We start from the raw sequence: 12,186 nt of genomic DNA, 5'->3' as shown, positions 1-12,186 counted from the left end.
TTGAAAGATTGACTTTCTGTAGCCACACAGTTCAATGGTGGAGCTAAAACTAGAACCCTGAGAATTACATAACACTCCAGGTATAAGCTAATAGGAAAGACCTTGGTTCTCTAGGTATTCATGCCACTGACTTACATCAGATTAATAAAAGGTCAGATGCAGAAAGGATTCAGCCAGATCCCCAGCCCTTCCCTGTACATAGCTGCAAAAATCAGTGAGGTTCTCATATTATTTTAAAATAGTGTTTTTTAATTGTATTGTGTGTTATCATTCAGATTAGCTTATCTTAAAGCGTTTTAATATGGTATGGTATAGTATATATATTTTTAATGTAACCCATTATAATATTCATTTTCTGATTATATGACAAATATCTAAAAATAATACTGTCTGAAATAATACCTATATATAAACAATCTCTAGGCTGGGCATGGTGGCTTATGCTTATAATCCTAGCACTCTGGGAGGCCGAGGCAGGAGGATTGCTTGAGGTCAGGAGTTTGAGACCAGCCTGAACGAGAGCGAGATCCTCTCTACTAAAAATAAAAAAAATTAGCCAGATGTGGTGGCATGTGGCTGTAGTCTCAGCTACTTGGGAGGCTGAGGCAGGAGGATCGCTTGAGCCCAGGAGTTTGAGGTTGCAGGGAGCTGTGATTGATGATGCCACTGCACTACAGCTGGGGTGACAGAGCGAGACTCTGTCTCAAAACAAAAACAAAAACAAAAAAAAGACCTCTAGTTCTTTAAGAATGTCCAATTAGTATATATTAACTTGAGGTACCAAAATATTAGCTGGGTTTATCTAATTGTTATTAATATTGATAAAAGTAGTAAAATATTAGTAACAGCCCAGTTACCTAGCATAACATTGCATCTGAATCACGTAATGTCAGAAATGTTCCACTGACCTCTCCATCAAGGAATATTTTCATTTTCAGAGCACTTTCATTTTTACCATAACTGTAATATGCCTTGTAAGCCAGGCAGTATTAGTAACCTCATTTGACAGATGGGCAAACTTAGGCATAGGTTCATGTGCCTCCCTGATGAAGCAGAGAGGCAAAGCCAGAGGGGAAGTTAGAGCCCTGGCCCTCAGCACCAATCACTCCGAGGGACCAGGGCTTCCCTGATCAGGTTCCGTCTTTCCAGCCACTGATGATGGGCTTGAACTCTATTGGACTGTATCAAACATGAATATATTTGGTCCCTGCCTTTAGATAGTTTATGTTAATTTGCTGTAATCCTACAATGACCTTGTCACTAAAGTCTAAACTCAGCCTAAAGCTTTTAAGAGTCCATGGGAGGAAAGCATTTCTGAGTTGATGAACTCCAGAGGCAGCCCTTTGCAAAATTTGCTTAGAAGTCTAAAAAATACAGTTACAGCTTAAAAAAAATTAAATATTAATACATGTAAGCAATTGATTATTCTAAAAAGACATGGAATCTAGAAGTTGTTCTTTATATAATTAACTGAGAGTTTTTCATCTACACAGAGATGATCGAGTAAGAGATTGCATTACTGAATCAAGCCTGAGATCAGACATATGCCAGAGGTAAAAAGAATCGGAAATTCTGAATCATATTAATTGTCTAAGAATTTTATATGTGACCTGGTAATTTGGGAAGTCTGTTTGGACAGTTTACGTGGCACTTCATGGGCATATTGGGTTCCTTGAAGGAAAGCTGTTCTATTGTTTAACTGACTCTAAAAAGGATTTTAATAAAATATACTAAAGTAATTTACTTTCTAGAAATCAACTTAATAGACATTTTTTTACTTTTAAATTTTTCTGATGTTTACCCATATGAACCTATTTTTATATGGTATGCCATGATAAAAATGGAAGACTTTTTCTATAACATATATATACATATTTACAATGGCTTGTATAACTTTTGGGAAAAGGGTAGTCCAGAAGGAAATGATAACAATCTTAATTTAGAATTATCAGAACCTTATTAAAAATAATTCTATTTTCATGAATAATTGAACAGCTGAATTTTTAAATGAAATCATTAAAGAAATGAAATCCATAACCTCAAATAAGACAACTTCCAAATCAAATCAAACTTCTAAAAATTGACTTTAGCCAAAAAAGAAAAACAGGCTAATATTAATTTGTTGTTCTTATAAGACACTTGAAAGTCTTCAGTAGCCCCTCACTGCCTGCTGCATTAAGTGCCTGGTACCTCAGTCTGACACTGTGGAGTCTCCCTGGTTTGTCACCACTCTGCTTTCACTCCAGTATCATGCTCTAATCAAACCAGGCTACTCCTGATTCCCAAGAGTTCATTTCTTTGTGTCTTCAAGCTTTTCTCCATACTATTTCCTTCACCTGGAAGAGCCAGTGCCCTAATCTCACTTTTGAATTTGTATCTGTCTGAAAGTAATGTTCAGAGGAACAATTTTATTTTATCATTTAGTTAATATTTACGGTCTATCCATCCGTCAGATGATACCGTTCCACCCTAGAGAATAAAATTTTTAAAAAATAAACAAAGCAAAAAAAAAATAGTTTCCCTGACAGACCTTTGTTACATTGGTAAGAAAATAACATTATGTAGTCTTTAATTGCTCCCATCCTCTGCCAACAGAAGCAATAACTCATTAAGGGACTCCACTGAAGGCAGCAAATCAAGCGAAACTTTTAGTAGGTAAGAAATTGTCATACCGGCCCCCAATTTTCAAAATTTCCCTTTTACTACTATTCATTCGTTAATTCAAACAATCTTTAATTGTCCTTAATGTGCTACGCATTGTGCTAGGCCCTTAGAATATAGCAAGGAGCAAGATAGACCTGGGCCCTGTCCTCAAGTTGCTTATACTCATAAGGGCTATTTATTGACTGACTGCCTGGAAAAATTTATTTTTATCTTTTCTGTTTTCACCACCTATAAAAATAGAGATATCTGAGCCCTCTTTATTTCTTAAGAATATGGAAGTAGGGGCCGGGTGCGGTGGCTCATGCCTGTAATCCTAGCACTCCGGGAGGCTGAGGTGGGAGGATTGCTTGAGGTCAGGAGTTTGAGACCAGCGTAAGCAAGAGCAAGACCCTGTCTCTACCAAAATAGAAAAAAATTAGTCAGGTGTGATGGCATGTGCCTTAGTCTCAGCTACTTGGGAGGCTGAGGTAGGAGAATCGCTTGAGCCCAAGAGTTGGAGGTTGCAGTGAACTATGATGATGCCACTACACTCTAGCCAGAGCAACAGAGTAAGACCCTGTCTCAAAAAAATAGTAATAATGTAATCTATGAGGAAGAAATTATTTTCCTGTATATAGGCTAGAAATGAAGACTCAGATTGCTTAAGCAACTTGCCAGGGTCATACAGCTTGGGAACAATAGAGTCCAGATTTGAACTCAGGTCTAGCTGTCTCCTGAGCTTGTGACTACTACTGTGTGCTGCCTCTGCACACCCACACTGAGCTACTTGGAAAGGAACCCAGTCATTGAGAAGGCATTGTTTTAAAATTTCATGACTGGCTTAATAGAAGACAACTGGATTCTCATACCTGTTTATATATTTAATCATATGATATCAGGTGTCATGTAGCCTCTGGGGAGCTCCACTGTACACTTGTGAGAGACTGAGTTAAAAACCAAATAACATCTTATTATTATAATGAAAATAGTTTTGACTTCATAAGCCCCCTGAAAGGGAACTTGAGAACTGCTGACATAATATTCTCATACTGGTACCCAACTCACAGAGCGCTATGTGGTTTATTTCAACTTACTGATTTCATTAAGTCTTATAGTTTTATAAACTGATACTAGTAATGCTAAGAGGATTTTGTTGTTGTTGTTTTTTCTTTGGTTTCTTCATTTTTCAATGATTCATTAAGATTGCATCTCTTAGAATCCATGAGAAAAGTGTTTTGGGTTTTATAACGATTATTACACAAAAATGAATTTTCTAACCAAGATTATTTATTATTATATTTTCATTCTCCAATGTTCATAGGTACTGAAAGCAAAAAGATAATACAACTTTGACTCTCCCTCCTAAAATATTCTATTGTAGGATTTCTGCAGTTCAGGGTTATCATTGCCATCTTGACTTTATATTAATATTTTAAGCCATCAGGCTTGCCTGTGTTAGTTTGCTTCTGTCCGTAAATCTTAGGCTATGTTTGTGAGATGGATGCTTGCATCACTATTCCTTTGCTTCCAGAGACCCAGTCACACTACACGCAGGAGACCTGGAAGATCCATCTAGTTGCTTTGCATTCTCACCTACAGGTGAGTTTTCAACAAAAGCACAGAAATGAGGTCTGCTTAAAACCCTGCAGTGGCACCCCCTTTCCATGAGCGCCAAAGTCAAAGTCATTACGGTTGCCTTTAAGTCCCCATTAACGCTCTGGTCTCATTTCCTGCTTTTCTCTTTTTCACCCATTCTGCTTTATGCATCCTTGTACTATTCCTTGAAAATGCCAGGGAGCTTCCATGTCAGTGCTTTTATACCCACTGCTCCTTCCAAGTTGCTAACCCCCCACCTCCTCTAAAGCCTTTGCTCAAATGTCCCTTTCCCAATGAGACTTAACTCTCACCACCTTATTTAAAAATCAACTTTCCCACACTTCCAGTCCCCCTTACCCTCTTCTTTTTTCAAATTACACTTATCATCTTCCAACATATTAGGTAACTTACTAATTTGTGTTGTTCATTGTGTGTCACCCCCTGTGACACAAAAGTTGCACAAGGGCAGATGTCTTTAACTGTTTGGTTCCCTGATAGATTCCAGGTACCTAGAACTTTCCTGGCACGTAGCAGGTGTTTAATAAGTATTTATTGAATGGATGAAAGAAAAGGAGAGGAGTCAAGACATGTGGTTCTTCATGTAATTTCTAAGGAATTATAGACAAGATACTCTCTATAAAAACAAGCTCTTGAAGGAAGAGATTGAAAGACAACAGAATCTGTTGAAAAACAAACTGGCATAACTCAGACTAGCAGTAGAAGAGAAAAATAAAAATATCACAGGAAAAAGCCTTTTAGAATGAAGAATAAAATAGGTATGACTGAAATGATAGCCATAGAGAAAATTACACAGAAAGAATTTTTAAAAATAGGAAGAAAAAATAATTATAGAAAATATGTTAGATTTGGAAGGCAAAGGCAAACTAACAGACACATAATGGAAGAGAACAGAATCAATGAGAAAGAATGAAACTGAAAATGATGATTATTCAACAAAAATGTGTTTATAAATCTGGACAATAAATAATATAAATAGAAAGAATCGAGGCAACATGAAAAGAGATAGGAGAAAGATGCTTCCGAATTTTTTCTTCTTTTATAGAAGAGTGTCAATATACAGTCATGTGCTGCTTAATACCCCTTTGGACAATGACGGACCACATATATGACAGTGGTCCCATAAGATTATAATGGAGCTGAAAATTTCGTGTTGCCTAGTGATGTCATAGGTATCATAACGTCATACTGCAACACATTACCTTTTCTATGTTTAGATACACAAATACCATTGTGTTGCAATTACCTACAGTATTCAGTATAGTAACATGCCATACAGGTTTGTAGCCTCGGTGTGTGGGAGGCTATACCATTTAGATTTGTGTAAGTATACTGTATGATGTTCATACAATAACAAAATTGCCTGACAATGCATTTCTCAGAACATAGCCCCATTGTTTAATGATGTATGATTGGTATACCTATAATCAAAATTATCCAGCCTGAGCAACATAGCAAGACCTCATCTCTGAAAAAAATGAAAAAGAAATTAGCCCAACCTGAACAAGAGCGGGACCCCATCTCTACTAAAAATAGAAAGAAATTATATGGACAGCTAAAAATATATATAGAAAAATTAGCTGGCCATCATGGCACACGCCTGTAGTCCCAGAGGCTGAGGCAGGAGAATCTCTTGAGCCCAGGAGTTTGAGGCTACAGTGACCTATGATCCTGCCACTGCACTCCAGCCTGGGTGACAGAGAGAGACTCCATCTCTAAAATAAATAAAAAGCTCACAATATTCTTCAATAAATGCAAATTCTTAGTTTTTTAATAATCTTTGGCTTAGGAGAAATCTTTTAGGAACTAACCCTTTGAAGAAAAGAATATTTATATGAAGTTAAACAATTCCTTCAAGTTTACTTCATTTATATGTTTTGTACTATCGTTTTAATGATTACCCAGGATAATACAACATATATCCTTGCCTTATTAAATTAATATAAATGAGTGCTTTTACCTTTCCTCATACATTGTGGATTTGAAGCTAGACCTCAGATCCACAAGGGCAGGTGTGGTTCCTGTTCGCCCTTCTTCTTAAAGCATAGCCCTTTTCAGTGGATAACCTTTTTAGTTCTAGCCAAAATCTTGGATATTTACCAGAATATCCCCTCTCCCTCCCATAATTGGGAACATTTTCTTATAGAAGTTTAACTTTTTTGAGAGATGCAGTGGACTATTTTTAATTAATTCTGTCCTTTTACTTTTGTTGTTGGAAAATTTTAGCAAGTCCATCTGTGAAAAACTCACCTTGTCGTTCATTCAATTCTTCTCCTAAGAAATCTCCAGTGCATTCACTCCTGACTAGTTCAGTTGAAGAGTCAGTAGGTTCCCCATCACAGTATAGATGCGCCAAACCTATTCATTCAACTGAGTCTGTTAAAGGTAAGAATAATCTGATATCATGGATGGGATTAATTAATTTCTTACTCTGCTGAATTGCAAGGTCTTTTTACTCAGAATTAATATGATTTTGCATGCAGTTCTTATATGCAAGCTCTAGTTGATGCTGTGTAACTTAAGTGGGTCTTATTTAAATAGAACAGCTGTATGTATACACATGCAAACCTTAGTAAAAGTATATAAATATTATATGTAAATATTATCTCTGTTTTTCTCTGACATGAATAATAGACTTTGTCCTCTATTTCATTATAAGATTTTGAATGTTTTAAATGTGAGTGACTTTTCTTTCTTATTGACATTCTTAAAATGTCAATAAGACATTCAGTTTCTGTCTTTGTAAGTGCAAGCGTCTACTATAAAGATTTGTCAAAATTTTCTCATTTTTAAAATTTTAAGTTCACTTGTTATTTGGTAAGAGATGGGGAAAATGGTTTGATTTAGAATAAGAGAAGGCCTGGTAAATAAGTGGGTGTTAAATATGTGTATGTTGAATTGAACTTGAAATGTTTCTCCGCACGTATGGTAACGACCAAACAGCCGCTGCGCTCGATGACATCATCCTCTTTTGTAAGGAATAAAATAGGCCAACTCGCATCATTGTCAAGTCAGCTCTTAGTCCTTTCAGGGGTGGGGAACCTGCGGCTCTGGGGCCACATGTGGCTTTCTGGATCCTTGAGTGCAGCTTTTGATTGAATCCAAATTTTACAGAACAAATCCTTTTTAAAAAGGCATACTATGCCTTACATATTTCTAGATCCTGGAAAAAAAAAATACCTGATCACACAGGTTAGTACATTTTCTTTTTTACTATCTTTCTGCACTTGTATCCTCTTTCATCTCATATGTTTCTAAGCTGTTTATTTAGTATTTTTAAAAATTTATAAAGTATTATTTACCTATGAGAGCTGTGATTATTGCAGGAGTAAAACAGTGCCGCTTGTCACCTCATTATTATGTTACACAATGGCATGGCATTTTCTTTATTGCCTCCTTATTGTCAGATTCTCATCAAACATTACATATTTTATGTTATTTATGTTGAAAATCTGTCTAAGAAACTTTGTTATCCCCTTAAACTAAAATAATTTCTAGATAATTGCCTTTAATACTGATTTCTGTATTGAAAAGGATGTTTTTGATAGGAAAATGAACCATCAAAAATATTCTCAAGATTATACAGCTAGTCAAGGGCTAAGATCAAATTTTAAATCTTCAGATTAACCATCAGGTGTTTTTAGAGGTTGATAAAACTTAGTATACTGGCTGGCGCAGTGGCTCATGCCTGTAATCCTAGCACTCTGGGAGACCGAGGCAGGAGGATCTCTTGAGGTCAGGAGTTTGAGACCAGCCTGAGCAAGAGCAAGACCCTGTCTCTACCAAAAATAGAAAAAAAAAAAATTAGCCAGTCAACTAAAGATAGAAACAAAAAATTAGCTGGGCATGGTGGCGCATGCCTGTAGTCCCAGCTACTCGGGAGGCTGAGGCAGGAGGATCACTTGAGCCCAGGAGTTTGAGGTTGCTGTGAGCTAGGCTGACGCCACAGCACTCTAGCCCGGGCAACAGAGTGAGACTATGTCTCAAAAAAAAAAAGACTTAGCATACTTACTAGAGAATAGCTTACATGCTTGCATGCCTCCAGGCCCTCTGTAGTTGCTACTGCCACATCTGTTCCAGGTCCACTGTGGCTGGAGCAGCGTCCATATTGCCCCTTCTCCCATCATGAAAGACCATCCCCATCCAGGTGGCAGCAACCTGCACAGGGACTGGCCTCACACACATTCAAAAATGGTGCCCGTGTCTGTGTTAGATCGTGCTCCTCCAAACCCTAAGTGAATGGAACTACTCAGGTTTGGCATCAAAAGCTGTCATTTATAATTCAGATTGTATTATTAAACTCAAAGTAGTCTTCTGACCCATACCATGCAGTTAAGCAATAGTAAATCTGATTGGTTTGAAACAAAATCATATAAGCTGGTATTTTAATGTTGAGATAAACCATTTTTTTCTCAGTTTAAAATAGTGTTTTAAAGTTTGAATGTTACAGCTCTTTTAGAATTTGTCTACCGTGAAACCCCCCACGTGAAAAAAAAGTTTCCTTTATTTTAAAGGAAAAGTTGTATAGCCTGTTATTGGAAGGTTTCTGAAAAGAAATATTGAATAAACTTTTAATGTCACATCTAAGCAATTTTCTAATAGATTCAGAGTCTCCGCCAATAGAAACAACAGGAAAAACATGCAGGAAGCTTCAGAACAGACTGGAAAGCTTGCAAACTCTGGTGGAAGATTTACAGATGAAGAACCAAGGTATAGTGTCCATTTTTGGAGAAGTCTTTCTCACTCATAAGAATGCCCGCCTTCCCTTCAGGTCAAGCCTCCTGTCGGTAGACCCACTGAAAGGATATTGAATGAGCAGTTCAGAAACCCTAGTCCAAATATGAGGTCTTAGGCCGGGACTCGCCCTGGATTGATTGATTAATGTGACTGTGGGCGGGCCACCCTGCTCTATCCCGATATCTAATAGGGATGATAAGCCTGCTGACAGCCCGCAGGAGGACACGTTTTGAGTGGTTGTTCCCATGGGACTTTCTCACACACTGTCTTTCTTGTCCCTATTAGGTCTGCAAACAAGACAGGATTGCAGTCAGTAGCCAGAAAGTAAAAGAATGGTATTTAGCCTTACACAGGAATAATTAGCATAGCACTACGTCACCCAATGAGACTATGTCACCCAATGAGTCACAAAATAAAAAGATACGCCACTTCTAAAAACGCTAAAGCTCTTTGAATAAGAAACTATGATAACCTGCAGGTGATGGGCAGCTTTTTGGCCGTATGTTCTAAGTACCGTGGATATGGGGGAGCTATCATGTTTCATGCTTTCCTGACACAACTTTATGAATCCAGGAGCCTTTGGCAGAGAGAAATTAATTTTGGAGTATATCTATTATTCTTATTCCATCTTTCTGTTCCTAGAGAATATAAATTGCTGGATGGAGGAAAATAAATATTTTTCTATGGACAAATATTTATAAACTAAATTTAACCTTATTAATATGTGCCAGGCCCTATACTCAGATCTTCACTTACATGTTTTTCATGTGATCCTCACAGCACTGACAAGTGGGTAGTATTATTATGTCATTGGAAAATGAGGAAACTCATTTTCAAGAGCACAATCAGTCAATAAATTCTAAGTCACACAATGAGAAGTAGAGCTGGGATTTGATCCCTGCAGTTTCTGCCTCCAAAATCCACATATTTTTTAATACACTAAGGTTAGTAAATTGTTGTTAGAGAAAATTCCAAATCCCTTTGATAACCCCAGATCCCTTTGTATATAAAACATCAGTAAAAACATTTGAGTGTAAGTTTATTGTGAGTTTTTTTTTTTAAAGAAAAATGCATTATCTTATTGGCCCTATTTTTGTTCACACTTTAATATATTTCTGAGTTTATTTGATTTATGTCACCATGTAATAATATACATGGAAGATGTATTTGTGTAATAAATTTAAAAAGACCTTTTTATTGGTGCAATGTCTGTATGGGATGTCGCCTAGAAGGGAACAAATATTTGTAGAGAGGAGTTTGGGAGCATTATCAAAACTTAAAATGCACATACCTTTGACCAAGAAATTCCACTTCTGGCAATTTATTCTACAAGACATGATTGTACAAATGCACAAAAGTCTGTATACAAAAGTATTTACTATAGCATTGTTTATAAAGAAAAATAAGAAAGTAACCTTTTTTATTTATTTACTAACATTTTTGGTATGTTCATATAATGAAATACTGCGCAGTCATAGCAAAATATGAGCTGAACTGAAAAGATGTTGACACTTTGTTAAATGAAAACTATCTACGGAACAACTTATACCACATATTTCTATCTGTGTGGAGAAAGCGTGTGTGCGTGTGTGTGTGTGTGTGTGTGTGTGTGTGTGTGTGTCAGTGTGTCACCAAACCACTTATATTCAAAGTAATGACCTCTGAGGAGGTGGGAGATTCCAGCAGATGGAGGGAACAGAGACAAAGACTGAACATAATCGTTCTTTGTATCCTTCTGAGGTGTTTGAATTATTTACAATTAGTATGTACTACTTTTATAATAATTATGTTCATTTAAAACAACTGAATGAGTAAAGATTTACCCTTAGATCTATTCCATGACAACCTTTTTCAAAAATATGCTACATCACAATTTTTAAGAACTTCTTGAGCACAGAATGTATCTTATTTTCTACTAACAAACTAATCTTTTAAGAAGCACCTAACAGCATTTAAAATCTGACTGATTTTGCTGTTCTAACTTTGTTTTATCAACATTTTCAGCAATGTCTTCAATGATCAGAAATCAAGAAAAGAGGATACAGAAAGTGAAAGACCAGGAAAAAATGTTACTAAAATGATTCATTGCTTGCCTATTCTTTAGAGAGATGATACCCAGTTAATTGTGGTGTTACTTATAATTAGTACCCTGGGTACTTTTTTCTTTTTATGTGAAAATTTAATAAATGATACCCTGTCCTGTAAATTCTATTTTGAAATAAACTATTCTTCAGTGCTCTCACAGTAAAACTTCAAACATCTACTAGCTAGATTGTAACTATTCATAAATTATAATACTTAATATCTATAAAGTATTCATATATTATAACTTTATAAGGCAATTAACTATAAGGTATAATTTATGCAAATTCCAGTGTATTGGAATAATTGTGTGTTTTTTATTATTGTTACTGGCCCTGAGACAATAGAATCTTTTTTTTTTTTTTCCAGCTTGAAAAAATGCTAGGGGGAAAAACTACTTTGATATGGAAGTGCAAGGTGTGGTGTAATAACCAAGAACAGGATGGACTTCAGCATACTGACGGGATCCTTTTGTGACCCTGAACTCACTGTTGGTTGTGTCAATATCAGTGCAAGCAGTCAGATAACCAAATGCTGGGGCCCCAAGTCAAAACTTTTAGAGAAGTTGCTCTTTTTGCACACATGGCAGAGCCCCGGGGCAGAAGGAAGCCTGGGTGACTGAATCTCCACAAGGAGAGCTGCCCTCCTGCCAGAAACACCCGATGCTATTGTGCGAGCAAGAAACAGGCACGTGGGTGGTGTCTGTCACCACAGCTAGAAAGAGCCCCCACCTGTGCAGACAGTAAACCGACTAGGGCATATGTGTTCCCACAAGAAAATCCTCCTGTTTCTGCTTTCAACGACAATGTTTAACACTCTAAGCACATCCAATTTTAAGTAATGATTTTTTAAAATATAAAGTTAATATTTTATCTTAAGTCAATTGGCTTTACTGAAAGATTAATTTTTATTTCATCAGGTAATGATAAAATGGCTAGTGATCAAATTCTAAAGAGATTTTTATTTAAATTGCTTTACCTTGGGCATTCTGTGCAATCATGGTAAGCAGTATATAAAATGTAACATAGAAGTGCTGTGAGCCCCAAACTGTCAAACAGTTCTTTTAAGCACTTTCTAATGCCATTTTCAGTTGGGTTAGTTCCTTTCAGC

The 12,186-nt window shown here is 36.5% G+C and overlaps 1 protein-coding gene across 1 annotated transcript in view; it reads left to right on the top strand.

The window, feature by feature from the left end:
- CCDC158 (coiled-coil domain containing 158) overlaps window positions 1–11,194 on the top strand; it is a 62,498-nt gene extending 51,304 nt beyond the window's left edge. The window contains exons 20-25 of the mRNA XM_045532862.1: window positions 1,494–1,553; window positions 2,596–2,655; window positions 4,175–4,242; window positions 6,484–6,642; window positions 8,860–8,967; window positions 10,999–11,194. Of these exons, the coding sequence (XP_045388818.1) occupies window positions 1,494–1,553; window positions 2,596–2,655; window positions 4,175–4,242; window positions 6,484–6,642; window positions 8,860–8,967; window positions 10,999–11,075 (532 nt within the window). The 3' untranslated portion in view covers window positions 11,076–11,194. The remainder of the gene's footprint in view (window positions 1–1,493; window positions 1,554–2,595; window positions 2,656–4,174; window positions 4,243–6,483; window positions 6,643–8,859; window positions 8,968–10,998) is intronic.
- Window positions 11,195–12,186: the final 992 nt, after the last annotated feature.

Source organism: Lemur catta, chromosome 19 (assembly GCF_020740605.2).
Source record: "Lemur catta isolate mLemCat1 chromosome 19, mLemCat1.pri, whole genome shotgun sequence".
Taxonomy (NCBI): Eukaryota; Metazoa; Chordata; class Mammalia; order Primates; family Lemuridae; genus Lemur; species Lemur catta.
This window is presented reverse-complemented; position numbering and strand designations above follow the sequence as displayed.